The 20,716-nt window shown below is 44.1% G+C and overlaps 2 protein-coding genes across 6 annotated transcripts in view; one reads left to right on the forward strand and one right to left on the reverse strand.

Annotated features, from left to right (window-relative positions):
* Positions 1–16,553, forward strand: part of Ncoa3 (nuclear receptor coactivator 3) — an 81,616-nt gene extending 65,063 nt beyond the window's left edge. For 4 of the 5 annotated variants that reach the window (XM_090352488.1, XM_090352489.1, XM_090352490.1 and 1 more), the window contains 11 exons: positions 1,331–1,469; positions 2,726–2,920; positions 3,318–3,608; positions 3,711–3,837; positions 5,959–6,130; positions 7,222–7,515; positions 9,587–9,691; positions 11,607–11,850; positions 12,758–12,932; positions 13,183–13,327; positions 13,557–16,553. In XM_090352488.1, coding sequence (XP_090208614.1) covers positions 1,331–1,469; positions 2,726–2,920; positions 3,318–3,608; positions 3,711–3,837; positions 5,959–6,130; positions 7,222–7,515; positions 9,587–9,691; positions 11,607–11,850; positions 12,758–12,932; positions 13,183–13,327; positions 13,557–13,568 — 1,899 coding nt within the window. In that variant the 3' untranslated portion in view covers positions 13,569–16,553. The remainder of the gene's footprint in view (positions 1–1,330; positions 1,470–2,725; positions 2,921–3,317; positions 3,609–3,710; positions 3,838–5,958; positions 6,131–7,221; positions 7,516–9,586; positions 9,692–11,606; positions 11,851–12,757; positions 12,933–13,182; positions 13,328–13,556) is intronic. The other variant, XM_090352492.1, reaches the window with a different exon arrangement.
* Positions 16,554–17,943: 1,390 nt separating this feature from the next.
* The window catches only part of Sulf2 (sulfatase 2), a 53,859-nt gene continuing 51,086 nt past the window's right edge, over positions 17,944–20,716 (reverse strand). Inside the window, exons 18-21 of the mRNA XM_090352493.1 lie at positions 20,367–20,490; positions 19,966–19,999; positions 19,775–19,828; positions 17,944–18,428 (exon numbers count right to left, since the gene is read on the reverse strand). Of these exons, the coding sequence (XP_090208619.1) occupies positions 18,398–18,428; positions 19,775–19,828; positions 19,966–19,999; positions 20,367–20,490 (243 nt within the window). The 3' untranslated portion in view covers positions 17,944–18,397. The remainder of the gene's footprint in view (positions 18,429–19,774; positions 19,829–19,965; positions 20,000–20,366; positions 20,491–20,716) is intronic.

The raw sequence follows: 20,716 nt of genomic DNA on the forward strand, positions 1-20,716 counted from the left end.
TGGGCCTATAACTTGGTATCTTCCTGTCTTAGCTTCTCTATTACTAGCATTACAAGTGTGTACCACACCTAACTAAACAACTTTTTTTTTTTTTCCCAGTCCTGGGGCTTGAACTCAGGGCCTGTCCTTGGGCACTGTCCTTGGGCTTTCTCAAGGCTAGAGCTCTGCCACTTGAGCCACAGGACCACTTCTGGCTTTTTCTATGTTTGTGGTACCGAGCAATTGAACCTACAGTCTTGTGCTTTCTAGGAAGGTACTCTAGCTCTTGAGCTACACCCTATTCTCCAGCTAATGGCTCTTTTTCATTAATATGTTCTTTGTTGGAATGAGCAGGTGGTCCGATAAGGGCTTGGAAGAAGTAATCAGGGGGAAAAATGTGGATTCAGCACCATCAATTTGATTTTTTTTTTTTTTTTTTTTTGCCAGTCCTGGGCTTGAGCTCAGGGCGTGAGCACTGTCCTTGGACTTTCTCAAGGCTAGAGCTCTACCACTTGAGCCTCAGCACCACTTCCGGCTTTTTTCTATGTATGTGGTACTGAGGAATCGAACCCGGGTCTTCATGCATGCTAGACAAGCACTTTAACCACTAGGCCAAACTCCCGGCCCCTCAATTTGATTTTTGTGATCCAGTTTAGGTTATGCATCACACTCTGGAATAATTCCAAATTGCTTGAGGTACTGTGTTTTAGGGAGGTATAAATGAAAAGTAAACGAGTAAATGAAAGACTTGGTGAAGTCTTCTCCTCTTGGATTCAACTTCACTAAACCTCATGTTTGTAAGATTTCTATACCAAGCTTGCTTTATTGCTACTTAGGAATGTCTTAAGTGCCAGCCTGTCACTCATTATTAATCATGCTGTTTATAGAAAGTATGTGTAGAGGCAGGTTTTTTTTTTCTAACTTATTAGGATTAAGTTGGTGCAGATTATTAGCTGAAAAATAACTTGTAGCTTGAGAATTAAATGTCTAGGATAAATAGAAAAAAGTGGGTCATTCAAAAGCACCAAATACAGTGATTTCACCAGAGGCTCAAGGAAAATGAGGAGTGGGATTGTAAGAAACCAACCTTTAATTTTTTGGGATGGTGGTGGAGAGGGCCAGTCATGGGCTTGAACTCAGGACCTAGGTGCTGTCTCTGAGCCTCTTTGTGCTCAAGACTAGCACTTTACCACTTGAGCCACAACACCATTTCCAAAAACCAACTTTAAATGAGGCATTATTATCTCAAGTACCTGCTGTGTCATCTCCTATGTTTTGTTTCCATGGCTATATGTACTCAGCAGTGTCTCTAGGAGCACATGTGGGTTAATCTTTAACATTGTACTTTCAGGGATCTGGAGACCTGGATAATCTAGATGCCATTCTCGGTGACCTGACAAGTTCTGACTTTTACAATAATAATCCTCTATCCACAAATGGCAGTCATCTAGGGACCAAGCAACATATGTTTCAGGGAGCTAATTCTTTGGGTAAGTCAGACTAGATTTGCTGTGTGTGTGTGTGTGTGTGTGTGTGTGTATGCGTGTGTGTATGCGTGTGTGCATGCGTGTGTGCGTGCGCGCACACATGCGTGCATGTATGCATGCACTCTGTGTATTTGTATAATTCCCAGTATTATAATTAGCACTTATAACCAGAACAAACAACCTGACTCTTATATACTAACTGCTGTACTACTTGTTAAATGCATATGTTTTTTGTTTTTGTTTTTTTGTCAGTCCTGGGACTTGAACTCAGGGCCTGGATACTGTCCTTGAGCTGGTTTTGCTCAAGGCTAGCACTCTACACTTGAGCTACAGGACCACTCTGCCCTTTTTGATTATGTGGTACCGAGGACTCAGACCCAGGGTTTCATGTGTGATAGGCAAGTACTTTATCACTAAGCCACATTCCCAGCAGGTAACACTGTATTTTTGAAAGCTTTTTGGATATCTTTCCCCATATACCCCTCCCTCAGTCATGGTGCTTAAACTCTGGGCCTGGCCACTGTCTCTGAGCTCTTTAGCTCAAGGCTACCGCCCTACCCCTTGAGCCACAGAGCCACTTCTGGTTTTCTAGTGATTGATTGGAGATAAGAGTCTCACGGTCTTTAGTGCCCAGGCTGACTTTGAACCATGATCCTCAGATCTCAGCCTCCTGAGTAGCTTGGATTAGAGGCGTGAGCCACTGCTGCCCAGCTTGAATTCCCATTTCTCAGTAATATTCTAATAGCCATAACACTCAGAATCCACATTAGTAGATGCTAGAGCTTGTGTTTTGCTCTCCACAGAGAATTTGACTAAGACCTAAACAATACATATGGCAGAACCACCAGGAGTTGGAAACATACTTAAAAAAATTTCCTTCTGAGATTATTTTCTTATTTGGCATAAAGGTCTTCTTTCTTGCTCTCCCCTTTTTGGCTATTTGGTGGAGACAGTATCCTATCCTTTCCCTTCTATACGCCTTTTCCTTTTTTTCTTCATGGAGTTGGGAATCAAACTCAGGGCCTTCTATATGCCTAAGTTCCTCTGACACTGAGCCACTCCCACCAGCCTGGTAGATATTTCAGTATGAAATGAAGAGTGCCCAAGCAGTTCTGCCAACACTTAAGATTATTTATCTTGTGTTTGTTTTTGTGAAAATGACATTCTTGTGTAAGTAGTAGTGGTGTTTGTGTCTGGTACTTGTCTTGTTTTAATACTTAAATAATCATTTATTCATTGTGCTTCTATGTTTTCAACAGGTTTGAGAAGTCCACAGTCTGTACAGTCCATTCGTCCTCCATATCACCGCGCAGTGTCTCTAGATAGCCCTATTTCTGTTGGCTCAAGTCCTCCAGTCAAAAATATCAATGCTTTCCCCATGTTACCAAAGCCACCCATATTGGGTGGGAATCCACGAATGATAGATAGTCAGGAAAATTATGGCTCAAATATTGGTAGGTCACTTCTAATATGTATGTTTAAAAGTTGCTTTGGGAAAAGCAAATTTCAGATACTTAAAACCATTTAAATACTTGGGCTTAAGTAACAACGTTTTTCATATCATTCGCATAGTATCATTAATATAATGTTCCTTTCACAACTGTCTTTCATTTATTCTATGTCTTGAGTATTTAAAATCATAATCTGATTTAGGTCGTTTTTCTAACCTGTGATGAGTATGTGAATGCGGGAAGAGGGCCTATTGAAACCATCTTCAGAGCTCACCAGTCTAATTCTTAGAATGATAGTGTTTTGTCAGAGTTGTTGTTGTGTGTGTATAATAGTTGTACTTGTGTGACATTGGAAGAATTTTTATTATGTATGGAAAAGACCTGGTCCTTTCTGTTCTAGGTGGACCAAACAGAAATATGACTGTAAGCCAGACACCATCCTCAGGAGACTGGGGCCTACCAAATCCGAAAGCCAGCAGAATGGAAGCTATCAGTTCAAACTCCATTGGAAGACCTGGAGGTGATTACAACACTTCCATACCCAGACCTGCAATGGGGGGCTCTATACCCACCTTGCCTCTTCGGTCTAATAGCATACCAGGTACAAGACCAATGTTGCAGCAGCAGCAGCAGCAGCAACAACAACAACAACAACAGCAGCAGCAGCAGCAGCAGCAAATGCTTCAAATGAGTAAGTACTTTTTGTAAAAGAAGAGAAAAAGAAAATGAGATATTTTAAGGGTAATTATTACTATTGGCCCGTTTGAAAATTTAAACTTTCCTCATGTTCCAGGGCCTGCTGAGATTCCTATGGGAATGGGAGTCAGTCCCTATGGCCAGGCAGCACCATCTACTCAACCAGCTTCCTGGCCTGATGGCATTTTGTCCATGGAACAAGGTCCTCAAGGGACACAAAACAGGTAGGACTTTATTCCTATTCTGTGACTGTGGAAAATGTAAGCATTGGATTTAGAAGAGTCAGAATAGGAACGGGACTCAGTTACTGGCTGCTGAAGCTTCCATGTGGGAGGGACAAGACAGAATTGTACTGTTCAGCTCTGAGGTCTTCCTATTGCAGGTGAGAGGACTGCTTTCATAACACTATGAAGAGGGTAAGGTACAATCATTTGATGAGATAAATGCATATTCTTACCATCTACAAAAGTCCTGTTCAGAGGATAAGCTTCAGGTTTTCTGAGAAATTTTAAGGATTGAATATATTTTCTAAAATTATTTAAAACATTTTTAGGATAATGGTGAAAATGAATGGTTGCGGGTCCCGGGGCTTGAACTCTGGTCCTAGGTGTCCCTGAGCTCTTCAGCTCAAGGCTACCACTTTCTTCCTTGAACTGCAGCCCCACTTCCATTTTTGTGGTGATTAATTGAAGCTAAGAGTCTCACAGACTTTAGTGCCTTGGCTGGCTTTGAAGCACGATCCTCAGATCTCAACCTCCTGAGTAGCTAGGATTACAGGCGTGAATCACCGCACCCAGCTATAGTTTACATTTTGTTTATCGTTTTACTTACATGCAAGAGGCCACTGTTTATCAACTTTTTTTCCCGCCCCCAGTCTTGGGGGCTTGAACTCAGGGCATGGGCACTGTCCTTAGACTTTCTTAAGGCTAGTGCTCTGCCACTTGACCTGCAGCACCACTTCCAGCCTTTTCTGTGTATGTGCTACCAAGGAATTGAACCCAGGACTTCACGCATGCTAAGCAAGCACTCTACTACTAGGCCATGCTTCTGGCCCAATATCAACTCTTAACACCAAACAGAAACTGGATTGAGGGCTGGGAATGTGGCCTAGTGGTAGAGTGCTTGCCTAGCATGCATGAAGCCCTGGGTTCAATTCTTCAGTACCACATAAACAGAAACAGCTAGAATTGGTGCTATAGTTCAAGTATTAGAGTGGCTCAAGTGGTAGAGCACTAAACTTGAGCACAGAGAAACTCAGGGACAGAGTCCAGGCCCTGAGATCAAGCCCTAGGACTGGCAAAAACAAAACAAAAAAAAACTGGATTGAATGAGTAGACAGTGAAATCACTACATGATTACATTAACTAGGCTGCTTCTCAGTAATAGACACAAATTTCACAGTCACAGAGCTTTTCTTATGCAGGATAGATATCTTGCTTCTCTTTCGTGTGTTGAAGACATGACAGGTTGCTTTGAGTGTATGTAATTTTATTAGACTTGTTGATACAAGTTCTGTGAGTTAAGTATAACAAAAAAACTCTTTTGGCAGTCCTCTGAGTTCATGGATAGCAATATTTCTGTCCTCCTCCTCCTCTTCCCCCTCCCCCTCCTCCTTCCCCTCCTCTTCTTCTTCCTCCCCCCTCCTCTTTCTCCTCCTCCTCCTTTTCTTTTTTTTTGATGCCTCCCCAACTTTCAAGTGTTGTAGCTAGTGTTTTTTTTTTGTTTCTTTTTTTTTTTTTAATTTTAACCAGTCCTGGTGCTTGAACTCATGACCTGGGTACTGTCCTTGGCCTTTCTCAAGGTTAGCTTTCTACCCTTGAGCCACAGCATCACTTCCGGCTTTGTGCATGTTAGGCAAGCATTCTACCACTAGACCACTAGGCCATTCTCCCAGCCCCGTTACTAGTATTCTTGTACAGAAAGTAGCACTTTCTCCTACCTTTTCTATCCCCAATCTCTGCTAACTACAAATACCTAGGATCTGGCATTTATAGGTAAGTTTTGGCATTGGGGATATTAGCTAGATACAGTGGTACTCTAAGATGGCCTGATGATGTTTTCAAATGAAAAAGTCTTTATAGTAAATCTTTTTTGCTCTTTACTATTCACCGTTAGCTGGTTTATTATTTATATGTGTAGTATGTGAGTTACTATTGTATGTTAAAATATTATACATGGTTATATGATGTTTTATTTGTCAAAAAAGCAGCTCTCATCTTTCTTTTGTTCCTTGGTGGTTCTGGGGATCAAATTTAGGGATTCATAAATGTTGGCCAAGTTCTGTACTACAAAACCACAACCTGAGCCCCTAACACCATTAAAATTGATCACAAACATCTTTCTAGGCCTATTCTTAGGAATTCCTTGGATGATCTTCTTGGGCCACCTTCTAACCTGGAAGGCCAGAGTGATGAGAGAGCATTGTTGGATCAGTTGCACACTCTCTTGAGCAATACAGATGCCACAGGTCTGGAAGAAATTGACAGAGCTTTGGGTATCCCTGAGCTTGTAAATCAGGTAAGTTGCATTAATGCGGAGATAAGAGAGAGAGAGAGTGTGTGTGTGTGTGTGTACCATGAGTATGTATGTTTGCATGTCCAGGAAAACAGGCCTGTACCCATGTCTTTCCTATTCCTAGAGTGCCATCCTTAAGCATAAAAAGTTTAAGAGACAGCACCCAGGCCCTGAGTTTAAGCCTCAAAACAAAAACAAACCCAGAAGCAGTACAGCAAACTAAGAACTTAGGCAGTAGGCAGTAGAGAACTTGGGGTTTTGGAAAGCAAGTGGAAGTTAGCAAGATCAGATGGAGAGCGGTAAAAGGAGTCTACTTTTCCTTTTAGTTATTTTAAGGAACAGTTATTACTGGGGATTGAACTTTTAGGCAATGGCCTTGCCCCAGGCCTTTAATCTCCCCCTCCCCATAGAGTTAGTATTTTTTTTTATTTACTCATATTACAAAATTATCGCAAAAGGCTATTTGTCATAATGAAATTTAAGTGGTGTGTGTGTGTGTGTGTGTGTGTGTACTCTGGGCCTGGGCACTGTCCCTGAGCTTTTGTGCTCAAGGCTAGTGCTCTACCAACTGAGCCACTGCTTCACTTCTGGCATTTTGGTTGTTAATTGAAGATAAGAATCTTGTGGATTTTCTGCCCCAGGCTGGTTTCAAACTCAGATTTCAGCCTATTGAATAGCTAGGATTATAGGCATCAGCCAGGGGCAGGAAATTCATGAGATTCTTATATTCAACACTCAAATATTTTCTGAATTACAGTTTAGTTGGTTTATTTTCTGTGTGGACTTGTGAAGTCCATGTTTGTTATAGAAAACTGAAATCTGGCACAAGTAATACTTTTCTTCAACATTTGAAACATTGTAGTTCAGAAAATATTTTGAGTGTTGTTTTGATGTGAGATTCTATGCTAGGTACTAGGACACAGTTCTGAATAGAAATTTTAGATACTAACCTTGTTGATCTTGCTTTTGGAATTCTGAGATATCCACGTTTGTTCACATGTAACTGGCTTTATCATCTTTTTTAAAATGTTTTGCTTTGGGTTGCTTTTGCAGATGTACTAACTTTACTGCTCATTGATTTATTTCCTGTCCAGGGGCAGGCTTTGGAGCCCAAACAGGATGCTTTCCAAAGCCAAGAAGCAGCAGTGATGATGGATCAAAAGGCAGCATTGTATGGACAGACGTACCCAACCCAGGGACCACCAATACAGGGGGCCTTTAATCTTCAGGGACAATCACCATCGTTTAACTCAATGATGAATCAGATGAACCAGCAAGGCACTTTTCCTCTCCAAGGGATGCACCCTAGGGCCAACATCATGAGACCCCGCACCAACACCCCAAAGCAGCTTAGAATGCAACTTCAGCAGAGGCTGCAGGGCCAGCAGGTAATCAGCCAGCACTTGGAGGAGACTCCTACCTTGCTTGTTTCATTGGTCTTCAGACTACATTCCACCTACACCAACTAGACACATTCATTCTGTCCTCATTTCTAGATAAGATTTCATTTGCATAAGTGGTTCCTTGTTAATGAATATTTGTGATAGAATGCTAGAGAGGATTATTGTTCTGGGGAAAAGGTGTTTGTTGATGATTTTTTTAGTCTGAAATATACTTTTCTTTTAAAGTCCTTAATACTAACAACCAAATACAACTATCTTGATTGTAGGTCCCCTGCCCCCCGACTTTTATTTTGTTTTAGACTTACATAGCCTATAATAACCTCCAGCTCACAATTCTCATGGCTCAGTCTGCATGCTGTGCTTCACCACAACTGACAGTTTCCATATTCTTTTTTTTTTTTTTTTTTTTTTGCCAGTCGTGGGCTTGAGCTCAGGGCCTAAGCACTGTCCTTGGACTTTCTCAAGGTTAGAACTCTACCACTTGAGCCTCAGCACCATTTCTGGCTTTTTTCTATGCATGTGGTACCGAGGAATCGAACCCGGGTCTTTGTGCATGCTAGGCACGCACTTTACCACTAGGCCAAACTCCCAGCCCCAGTTTCCATATTCTTAAGAAAAAAAGGAAGCTACTTTCTGGATGGTTTATAAAATTTCCCATTCCTCCCTACCCCCTAATGTTTCGAGAATTTCTATTTTACCCATTATTTCCTTAATCCCCAACTAATGTTTTAAAGTATAATTAATTGTGTGTTTTGTATCTTAAGTATGTTGAATTATTAAGGGTGATAAAATTAAACCTTATACATAGAAGAGTTTTGACTGGAGTTTAGGATCCAGGAAGCCAGAAACTCTAGTTCATGAGTATTCTTAAAAGTCAGTATAGGTACACAGGGAAGATGTATCATCTTCCTATTTATTTATTTATTTATTCATTTATTTTTTGTCAGTTGTGGGGTTTGAACTCTGAGCCTGGGCCTTGTTTCTGAGCTCTTCAGCTCAAGTCTGGTGCTCTACCACTTTGAGCTACAGTACCCCTTCTGATTTTCTGATGGTTAATTGGAGATAAGAGTCTCATGGACTTTCCTGCCTGTCTGACTTTGAACTACAATCCTCAGATCTGAGTAGCTAGGATTATAGGCGTATGATGAGTCACTGAACATTTGTTAAATCATGAGAGCGATATACCGGGTGGGCTTTGAAAGTTTCCAGGGACATGTTAGGGATTAGGAGTGTCATGGTTTATCCTAGCTCACTGGGAACAGTGGCTTCTGCCTTCATCAGAGGGTCAGTGATGGGAAGTGCTTTTGAGTGCAGTGGTACCTTGATAGGGTACCATTCTGTCATATTTGGCTTAACCTGTCATCTTGGTCAGAATCAAGAATTGAAAGACAGCTTTTGTACTACTACTACTTTCTTTCTTGTCATTCATGGGGCTTGAACTCAGGATCTGGGTACTGTCCCTGAGCTCTTCAGCTCAAGGCTAGGGCTCTACCGTTTGAGGATCTCAGCCTCCTAGGATTACAGGTGTGAGCCACCAGTGCCCAGCCCATTTATAATTTCACCAAAAAATAACAGATGAATACTTTATTCAACATTGCTCTCAGGCTGGGAGTATGGCCTAGTAGTAGAATGCTCACCTAGCATGCATGCCGTGGGATCTATTCCTCAGTACCACATACATAGAAAAGCCAGAAGTGGCACTGTGGCTCCAATGGCAGAATGCTAGCCTTGAGCAAAAAGTATCCAAGGACAGTGGCCAGGCCCTGAGTTCATGACCCAGGATTGGCAAAAGACGTGCGCGCGCGCGCGCGCGCGCGCGCGCACACACACACACACACACACACACACACAATTACTCTCATCAAGCTGGAGCTATTTCAAATGCCTGAGTAATCTCAGGAGGAAACAACTTTAAATTTATATTTCTGCTAATATATTCTTCAAGCTGTACAGTTGGTTATTACCATGACTTCCTGGGCAGTGCCAAGAGTTTGGAGTGCTGTTTGGGCTCATTAGTACACTAAACCTGCCATCTAACCACCATGCCTCCCTCCAGTTTTTGAATCAGAGCCGGCAGACACTTGAAATGAAGATGGAAACCCCCAATGCTGGTGCTGCCGCTGTGATGAGACCCATGATGCAGCCCCAGGTGAACTCCCAGGTGAGTGCAAGCCACTCCCATTTCAGGGTTCTCAGTTCTTGTTGGCTAAAAAATCAGAGTGGTTCTGAATTTCTTACATAAGAATCTGTTCCATTGGACTTTGCCTTTATCCATTTTTTAATTTTATTTAATTTTATTTTATTTGCCAGTCCTGGGCTTGAGCTCTGGGCCTGAGCACTGTCCTTGGGTTTTCTGAAGGCTAGAGCTCTACTACTTGAGACAGAGTACCACTTCCGATTTTTTTCTATGTATGTGGTACCAAGGAATAGAACCCTGGTCATTGTGCATGCTAGGCGAGCACTCTACCACTAGGCCAAACCCTGGCCCCTGCCTTTATCCATTCTTGTTCTTTCTTAGTAAGTGATTGGAGGAGTGAATCTGAAAACCACCAGTGAATGGGCTTACCTCATCTTACTTCCCTTATGATTACAAACTTGCTTAGCTTCTTAGGAGTTTAAACTAGCAACACTAAATGCTTCTGTTCCTGGATTACAAAGCCACATGTCTACTGGTTATATATTGGAAAAGCAGAAGGAAAAGATAATACATTATCTGGTCCTCGGGGATGGCCTTAGATCACCTATTTCTTCTAGCATGAGGGTCTGGGACAGCTCTCCACCCCAGCAGAGGTGAAGGCCATGTAGATGGTTCAAGAGATAAATAACTACATGGCACTTCTCTACTGTGCTTGCAAATATTGTCACAGTTGTTTTAAAACAGCTGTGAAGTGCCCCGCTTTTGCTATCTTATGCTGATGTGGAAACATGAATGCTGTTTTATTCATTATACTATTCTTCTTTCTGCCTTATCATTCATTCATTCATTCATTCATTTTCAGGACCTGGGGTTTGAATTCAGTGCCTTGTACTTGCTAGGTAGGCACTGTACCACTTGAGCTATATCATTAGCCTATTTTTCTCCCCATTGTAGGGCTTGAACTCAGGGCCTGGGTGCTGCCCCTGAGCCCTTCAGCTCAAGCTAGTGCTCTACTACTTGAATCACAGCACAGCCTCCCACCATTAAGTCTTTTTTTGCTTGTTACTTTTCAAATAGTCTTTCACTTATGCCTGGGCCAGTCTGGACAACAGTTCTTCTATTTATGCTTCCCATAAAGCTGGGGTGACAAGAATGTAGCAGTTGTTTTGTGGTTGACAAGGATTCTCACAGCCTTGTTCCTGAGCTTGCTGTGGACAGTGTTTCTCAGTTTCTTGAGAAGATAGATTACAAGTAGGAACCGCTGCAGTTGGCATAGTTTTTGTTGCTGTTGTTTTGTTATTTTGGGGTTTTTTTTGTTGGCCATGGGGCTTAACCTCTGGGTCTGGGCATTGTTCCTGAGCTCTTCAGCTCAAGTCTACTGCCCTACCCCTGGAGCCACAGTACCACTTGCAGTTTTCTGGTGATTAATTGGAGATAAGAGTCTCTCAGACTTTAGTGCCTGGGCCTTCTCTGAACTGTGGCCTCCTGAGTAGCTAAGATAGTCTTTGGTCCTACCACCTGAACTGTCCTATCTCCCAGATAGCTTTGTTCTTTACACCCAGGATATTTAAGGATCACCAGATCATCTGAGGGCCTTGCTTATCCGAGTGTAGCTCTAAATGGGGGAGGTGAGTGTTCCCCCCTCCTCCACCACAACAGATTCTTAGTGCTGCCCTTGTTCTCTTTTACAAGAGTTTCACTGTTGCTCAGCTGGCCTTAAACTCTAAGCTTAGGCACTCCCCCGTTCTTCCTAGCCTTCTAAGTGCTGGGTCTGAGTGTGTGCCAGTATGTCGGGCTCAGGCAGCCTTTATCATAAAGGATTGCGCATATATATCCCTTTTCTCTTAATTACAAAGAAAGGCTACTGGAGTGTTGTGGGTACTGTTGGCACGGAACTGGCTGTTCTCTACATGTGTAACTGTTCTTTTTTGGGCATTAGCAGGGTTTTCTAAATGCCCAGATGGTCGCTCAGCGCAGCAGAGAGCTGCTAAGTCATCACTTCCGACAACAGAGGGTGACGATGATGATGACGCAGCAACAGCAGCAGCAGCAGCAACAGCAGCAAAGCCAGACCTTCAGTCCACCCCCAAATGTCACTGCCTCCCCCAGCATGGATGGAGTTTTGCCAGGACCTGCAATGCCACAAGCACAGCCACAGCAGTTTCCATATCCACCAAATTATGGTAAACTTGGCTGAATGTGCCCTCCTCCAAGTTCCATAACTAAGGGTGTCTCTTCACTAGGCCTGTTTTGTGTAAAAGATCGAACACTATTGCTCTAGCTTGTTGTTTCACAAGGGAAGTAAACGTAATCAATAATGATGGAAAACAAAAAGGGTTGCTGCTCAACCCAGGAAATTGAGGCAAATAGTCTGTCATATTTTCAGGTAACTACCTCATTTAGGAGACAGATTATGAAGTTCTTCCCCAACCCCTTACATGTGTTGGTATGATGAGTCACTGAACATTTGTTAAATCATGAGAGCGATATACCGGGTGGGCTTTGAAAGTTTCCAGGGACATGTTAGGGATTAGGAGTGTCATGGTTTATCCTAGCTCACTGGGAACAGTGGCTTCTGCCTTCATCAGAGGGTCAGTGATGGGAAGTGCTTTTGAGTGCAGTGGTACCTTGATAGGGTACCATTCTGTCATATTTGGCTTAACCTGTCATCTTGGTCAGAATCAAGAATTGAAAGACAGCTTTTGTACTACTACTACTTTCTTTCTTGTCATTCATGGGGCTTGAACTCAGGATCTGGGCACTGTCCCTGAGCTCTTTTGCTCAAGGCTAGTGTTCTACCACTTTGAACCACAGTGCCCCTTCTCGTTTTCTGGTAGTTAATTGGAGTCTCATGGACTTTTCTGTCTGAGCTGGTTTTGAACCACGATTCTTAGATCTTAAACTCCTGAGTAGCTAAGATTACAGGAGTAAGCTATCAGCACCCAGCTTTGCTACTACTTTAATACTATATTTAATACTCTTTCCCACCTTTTTTCTGCAAAGAGCAGAGGCTGCTGTGGAAACCTTGAGGTTCCAGGTTGGTAGTGTTTGAGCATAGCAGTTTTGTTTTGTTTTTTTTTTTTTTTTAAGGAATGGGTCAACAGCCAGATCCAGCCTTTGGCCGAGTGTCTAGTCCCCCTAATGTGATGATGTCATCAAGGATGGCTCCCTCTCAGAACCCCATGATGCAGCACCCCCAGACTGCACCCATGTACCAGTCCTCAGAAATGAAGGGGTGGCCGTCCGCAAACCTGGCCAGGAACAGGTAAAGATGACTGACATCCTAATGCCAGAAATGCAGTCACACTAGTGCATAGAGAGATCACATGGTCTGAGTTCCTGTTGAAAGTGGGATGTGTGGCACGCCGTGGGGCGAGTGTGCTCGTGTTGGTTAAAGTGTGGAGTGTAGACAGCCATAGAGTAGAAGGCACAAGTTTTCTGTTTCTGCTTATGTGTGGGGATAGAACTGTGTCTGGCCCTGTGTGTGCTCTTCTCATTTGCTGCTCTCTTCCCAGTGCTTTCCCGCAGCAGCAGTTTGCCCACCAGGGAGGTCCTGCCGCTGCATACAGCATGGTGCACGTGAACGGCAGCAGCAGCCACCTGGGACAGATGAGCATGAACTCCATGCCCATGTCCGGCATGCCCACGGGTCCTGACCAGGTATGGGGCAGTTCCTTCCCTCTTAAGACGTTTTGCTTCCTCTGCAGAGAACCAAGGCCCCTACTATCATCTAAAGGTCCTAGGAAGGACTTTGAACGTGGGTCTAGATCTGTGTGACAGAAAAGTCTGGAGGCCCTGAGCCACGAGGACACTGGCAACCCCCATGCTAGGTGTAGGTTTTCTCTGTTGTGTTGAATGTATTTTACCCAGGTTTTCTGGTTTCTAACAGAAGTACTGCTGACCTCTCTACACTGGGACCTCTAAGGAAGCCACTGCCCAAGGACACTGCAGGGCCATCAGGAGGTGATGCGTGCTGCTGGGAAGCACCAGCCAGCCTGGAGCTTTATTACAATCTTCCAAGTGATCCCGCTGGAGCAGGACTGGATGAGGACTGGATCTCAAGTCAAGCCCAGTATCTACCTGTTTCCCTCCTTGTCTGGAACACCTTGTCTGGTGTTCCAAAGCAGTGTTGTCAGCCTTCTGCCTCATAGCAGTGTGGATTCAGGAGAGAAGGAAGTTCCTGATCACAACAGTCTCCCATGTCACTTCCTTCTGCCTTGCTAGCCAGAGTCTTTGAAATAAGTGTTGTTTGGGCAAGGGTGTCCCTAGGAGCAGTCTGACAGCGTAGGCCTAGCCTTCAGTGTTTTGGTTTCTATCAAGTAGGTCTGTGACTGCCCTTTCATGCGGTGGCGTAGGCATTTCCATGTTCTCGTCCTTTATCAGTGGTGTTGAGTGCTGTCTCTAGCTGTTTTAGGACTCCTCCCCATGTAGGTTTTCATTAAGCCCTCAGGCCCTGAAACACCTAGAACTTGTCTTTGAAGTCAAACGGCTTGGCAGAAGGGAAATGAGATGACAGTGTTTAATTGCAGCAGTGGCAAATTTTTCACATGCTGACGTGCAGCTGAGTGCACTTTATTTAAAAAATAATGGATACAATGCAATATTCTTGAGGTCTTGAGGAGTGGTGAGCCACTGGTTTTTGTCAGTACTTACCTGTTGGACAAGAGCCATGATTTGAAACGTCTAAAATAAAGAAATACTGGTGTCACCCTTTGCCTATATGGTAGAGCAATAATGCTTTTAAAAAATAAACTGAAAACCCAAGGCCAGGTACTGCATTCTGAATCAGAATTTCGCAGTGTTTCTGTGAATAATTTTTTTTGTAAATACAACCTTTAAGATATTGTATTATGTAAAATATGTATATACCTTTTTTGTAGGTCACATCAGCTCATTTTTACAGAGTTCATGAAGCTATTTAACATTGTCAGTTTCAGTAAGCCGAGTGTGCTGAGGTGACAAGCTTTGCTCCTTGATCTCCTGGCCAGGGGAGGCTTGGTGTCCACAGCTTTTCCAGCCTTGGCCTCACTTTCCAATTTCTTGATATCCATTTTTCCCCCCATCGGTTGTGGGGCTTGAACTCAGGGCCTAGGCACTATTCCTGAGCCTCTTTGTGCTCAAGGTTAGCGCTTTACCACTTGAGCCAGTGCCACTTCCGGTTTGGGGGTGGTTGGAATTTGTTCTGTCTGGGCTGGCTTTAAATCAGTATCCTCAGATCCTAAATGCTTTTTTTTAGAGATCATTTGTTTAGATGGAAGCATTTAAAATTCTTGAAAATTCCTCTTCCAGAGAATGAAGTACTTTGTTAAGTTTGGAGGGAAAGAATAGATATGGGGAAATGAAGTTAAAAATAAAAAATAGAGATTAAGGAAATAATTTGATCAAAGCTAATCTTTTGGGTTTACGCAGTCCCTAAGTGAGTTACTTTCCAGTTTAAGAGTGAGATCTCATTTATGTGGAAATCGCCAGGTGGAATCTACCCCGTTGTCTTGGTCACTCTACTTATGTGGCTATCCATGTCCATGTCCATATAGCGTTGTGTTGTTTCTTCCCACCAGGGCTCAGCACCCAGAGCCACCAGTCCTCTTTCTCCACCCCTCCATTTCCTCTTTCTGGGCCACCCATTCTAGTGGGCTTGTAGTGGGGGAACCTTTATCTGGGTAATTAGATTCAAACAGTTGTATGAAGCTGGGCTTTTAGAATATCTGTAAATATCAGGTGTCTCTCTTAGCATTGGTGCCATTTTCTAGTAAGAACCAAGATCTTAGTTAACTTTTAAAAATTTCACCATTTAGTCTTTCTAGATGTCTCAGAATGTAAGCTGATTTCATTTCTCTGACAAGCTTAACAAGTGAAGTCCGTATTTCCAGAATCACCACTAGAGTGGATTTTATTTATCCATTGGTGTGTGCAGCCTCGTGAGTTTGCCTCCTCCCACTGCCCCAGCCTCAGCAGATCTCTCATGGTAGATCCAGAACTGCTCTTGTGCTGGCCTGTGCTTTTCTGACCATGCCTTCTCCTCATGGAGGCTGGTGGGACACAGCTCAGCTCAGCCTTCCTCCCTGACCTGTGGGGTTGGGGGGAAGGGAAGGGTGCATTTGCCTTCCTTAGTCACCCAAAAACCTGTGATTCTTCTTCCTCAGTCCTAACTCTAGGCCAAATGGAAGGTGGCAGCACCCACTTTTTTGTATGGGGGAAAATGAAGTTTATCGTAAGTTTTTATATTTTATACTTGTTGATTTTACTGGTGCAAACTCAAGATTTTTATTTTCTTTAATAGATGCAGTCTGCGGCTAATTTGTTTTTACTTGGAGCCTGTTCACCTTGTTTGGGTAACTTTCTCTGTACTCTGCCCATCTCTCCTCACATCCACCCCTGTGTAAACTGAGGTATTTGTTGGGTGAACGGTATAAGTAATCTTTTCATCTGCTTTTAGAATGTGGGATATTTCCAGTACCTACTTTTTCTTTGCTGAATCCAAAGATATATAAATAAAAATATATTTTATGAAGATCAAAATGATATTAAGGAGCTACATGTTTCTGCTCATTGTGGAGGTGCAAATGATGTGACTGGGCATGTGGATTAGAAGGGGTGCATACTAGAACCCAGTCCCTTAGACACCTAAGGGGGCAGAGACTATGGAAGGTAGCTGTTTGATGCTTGAAGTTTTCATCCAGATGTTGGTGCAGCTGGAAAGTAAATAGGATTGCCTGCTGTCCATGTGTGTCCATGTGGCGGCGGGCTTCCTGTCATATGTGGAAGTTGGGCGTTTTGTTCCTAAGCAGCAAAAGCTGAAGGGAGGGGAAACTGATCCTAACAGCAGAGGAACACAAGCTGTGTGCAACTCCAGGGAAGTTGTTAACAGGAAGGTGTTGTCTTTTTTTCCTTTTCTCCTTTCTCTCTTCCTTTCTAATACATTGCGTCTGAAGAAGATGGAAATGTCATTCTGAGCAATATTTAAATTCTCAGGAATTAACTTACACTATTACTAAGAATGAATTTGGGTTCAATCAAGTTTACATTAAGTGTTGCTTAAAATGGAAGTCATTCTTCACACTGCAAAGAATTTGGGCCATGCAGGATGATTGATGAGCTGGGGGAGTAATCTGTGACTGTTTTTCTGACCATTTTGGATGTCCTTGTAAATAAAGGTTTCTATTTAACATTGGAGCCCAAGAGCATGATTTTTCCTCTTTCTCATCACTATTGGCTTAAAGGTAAAAGGAGTTTCAAGTAGCCTATTTTAAATTACAGCATTTCTGTGATATTAAAATAACCTTTCTCCCTAGGGGCTGGGCCTGTTTGGGTCAGTGCTACATGAGCATGAGAACCTGGGAACTTGGGTTGAGAGATCTCTTGAACTAGTGGTGAACTCCTCTTCCTCCTCCTCCTCCTCCTCCTCCTCCTCCTCCTCCTCCTCCTCCTCCTCTTCCCCCCCCCCCATCTAGAATCCTCACAACCTCCTGTGCCAGGACATACTACCTGCTACACAGGTCGTCATTGCTAAAGCAAATTCCTTTTCCTCCCCTCTGTAACCCTCGCAACCTGCTATACCAGGTTAAACTGCCTTCTAGGCAGGTAGCTAGCTAAGGTGTGGCCAGGGGGAACTGTTTTGCAGTTGAGTAATGTGGCTCCAAAATGAAGGCTTGGAGCTGGTCTAGCTTGAGACTCATTTGTGAGGTTGTATGGTAAACTTTAGTCAATTAATCTCTTAACTATCTGTTCATCTTAAAAATCCTCTACACTGAAGGCATCACATTCCAAAAAATGATGATTGTTACTTTCTTGAAGGAAAAAAAGCAAAGACAGCAAAAACTCCCAAGAATGGCCTTTTACAAAATCCCAAGGTTTCTTCATACTGACTGCTGGTCATTGGCTGGGATTTTGAACACTATAGGACAGTACTTACACTACAAAATTGCTTTACAAATACAATGTCATTAAAACGTGAGACATACATTAACTTGGTTTCTTTCCAGTACCTTACAAAATGTCAGTTCTGAGCTGGACACAGGGATGAGTGCTGGGAGGTGTCTGGTGTGAACAGCGTCCACAGCGCCAGGGCTTTGCTCTCCACCCTGGCCCTGCACAGAGCGCTTACAGAGTGACACCGCCTGTCTGGAACAGGAACTGTTCAGAAACTGTTAAGAGGATCTGGTAGGAAATCCCGTGTTGGTCCCATGTAAATAGTCACATATATACAGTAAAGGCAGCTTCCTTGGAGGCAGCCAGGGTGGCGGGGTAGATAAACGTCATGTTTTTTGTGCTCATTTCATCTCCAAGCTCTCCGTGCTGCTTCCAGCATCCGTGATCTGCCCATCCTCCTCTTCAGTTCCTTTTTTTGTGATGAAGTGCAACAGGGAGATGAGTTAAACGGGGCTGTCTTCCCTTAGAATTTGGATTCCATGACTTTTCACCCCTGGGGGGAGCCTCAATGAAAATCTCTCCATTCCCTTGTGAGCCTCTCAGAGAGAGCTAGTGGTGACTTTGATATGAAAATTCATTGTGCAGCTGCTGAGGTATAATCCAAAGCAAAGCCCCGGCAGAGTGGGCTTCCTGAAATCTCTGCTCCTGACAGTGGTCCTCCAGGATGTCCACACTGACTGAAGCAGGCTGTCTGAGTCTCAGACTTTGGGGCCTCCGCCCAGGTCTGCTGTGAATTGCATGGGTCTTGTGGCCTGTCCAGCCAGGTGAGGCCTCTGGTCTTGGTAGTCCACCTCTTGCTTCTTAGCCTTCCCAGCCTTCCCACAGTTGTCCCCTATAAAGCACAACAGATATTTCAGCCTTTGGTTATCATGCTACTTAGATTTTTTTGTTGTTGTTGTTTTTTCATGTTGGTTCTGGGCTTTGAATCTCCAGGGCCTGGGTACTGTCCTTGAGTTTCTTTTGCTCAATGCTAGCAGTGTACCACTTAAGCCAAAGCACTGCTTCTGGCTTTTGCAGTGGTTTATTGGAGATAAGAGACTCATGGACTTTACTGCCCAGGCTGGCTTTGAACTTCCATCCTCAGATCTCAGCCTTGTGAGTAGCTAGGATGACAGATGTGAGCCACTGGTGCCCAGCTATGTTTAGGATTTTTTTTTTTTTTTTTGCCATTCCTGGACTTGAAATCAGGGCATGAGCACTGTCCTTGGACTTTCTTAAGGCTACACTTGAGCTTCAGCACCACTTCAGGCTTTTTTCTAGGTATGTGGTACTGAGGAATCAAACCCGGGTCTTCGTGCATGCTAGGCAAGCACTCTACCACTAGGCCAAACTCCTGGCTCCCGTTTAGGATTTCTTAATCAGTTCTAGAACTATGTCAGCTTGGCTCCTGAAAAGGTTTATCTCTGGGTCACTCAGAACAGAGTTGCTTCCCTGATGGACTCAATTCTCAATTGCTCACCTGCCCCTTACTGGCTGGCCAAGGTGGTAGTAAAGAATTTTGATAGAATAGTGCCTGAGGAGGATGTAGAACACCAGAAAATTTTAGCTAGTCCATTATTACTGTCCTGTTAGTCATACAGATTTGTATGCATGAAGGGGGGGAAATAAGAAGGTGGCCGGTGGCAACTCCTTGCGGGTTTGATTTGCTGACATGTCAGGCTCGGGTGATAGGGCACCTGCCTAGGCATGAGATGACGCCCTGCACTCAAGCCCAGGCCCATTTCCCCTCATACCCAGTTCCCACACACATCTACATTTTTGGATTTGGGGGTGAACTAAAAGATCTAGCACCTTGCACCTCTCACTCTTGTAGGGAACCGATCACTTCAGGAATGAGATGAGCTTCCTCAGGTGGCTGGCAGTGTCTTTCCAGCCGGGGAAGAGAGTGCATGGTACAGGTATTTTGGAAGCCCCACAAGGAAGCCGTGCTCATGGCATGCATTGCTGCATCTGCAGCTGGAGCCTTCCAGGTGACGGGGGACTGATAAGTCTTAGTTCAGGTGTATGAAGCACAGATTGTTAGGGGAAACAGCAATGTGTTGGATAGAGTATAGAATGTTAAATCTAAAGTAGGAACCGCGCGGCGTCCACCTTGTCATGGGAATAGAGGGGCAACGAGAAGCACAGAGATCCCTGCAAAAGGAAGTCAAGGATCTGTACGCGGGTTCCTCTACTCACAGTGACTTGGAAGAAGGTCTCTTCATTTCTGGCCATTTTCGACGCTGAAACTGCCTGGGCATCAAAAGGAGAAAGAAGGTTAACCATCACCACACCCCCAGCACCCACACAGGAAGGTGATAAGGGGACAGCTCTCATGGTGGCCGTGCAGGGCTGAGGAAGGGCTGTTTGTTTAATACGAAACTCAATACCTGTACTGCTCGTAGCTTCCTCTGTCTTTAAGTCCTGGGGGGAGTGGGAGGGAAGAATGAGCAAATTAGCAACAGCTGCGTGTAGAATATGGCATGAGAACCACGAACTTACAGACTTCTGGGAGGTACTGGGGGTTCACTACGCTTGCTCAGCTGGTGCTCTACCAAGTGAACCACAACTTTAGTCTTTTCATGACTTCTTGCCCAAATAGGTCTTGGACCACAATCATCCTGAGTAGCTAAGATTACATGTATGAGCTTACATGCCTGCCTGTCACCTTTCCACATGGTCTGTTTTGAAGCATGGAACTCCTGGGGATTGGGGGTGCACTCTTGTGGCAGACATTACTCCTAAGGCCCTCCCTGTGGGCATTCCAGGGTTCACTCGGGCAAGGACTCACCCAGATCCAAGTTCCGGGTCCGTGGGTTGCACTGCTTGTACCCCTTGCAGCTCCGCAGCTCCATGAGCTGCACGTGCAGCTGGTTGAGGACTCCCCTGTCCAGTGTGTCCACTGCATTCATCAGCTGCTTGGCAAAAGGAAGGCCTTTAACAAAGGATGTCTCTGGCAAAAAGCCAGAGCTGGGGGTGCAGCTCAAGTGATACAAGTGCCAGCCTTGAGCAGAAACGTGAAGCTAGCACTCACGCCCCAGTACCAGAACCAAAAGACAGAAACACATGGCAGACCTCTGGAGTCACTGCTCAGCAGACTAGTGGAGCTTGGAGAGAAAAGGCCTTGAAAGTCGAGTGCTG

This window comes from Megascapheus bottae, chromosome 18, assembly GCF_031878675.1.
Source record: "Megascapheus bottae isolate mThoBot1 chromosome 18, mThoBot2.hap1, whole genome shotgun sequence".
In the NCBI taxonomy this organism is placed as follows: Eukaryota; Metazoa; Chordata; class Mammalia; order Rodentia; family Geomyidae; genus Megascapheus; species Megascapheus bottae.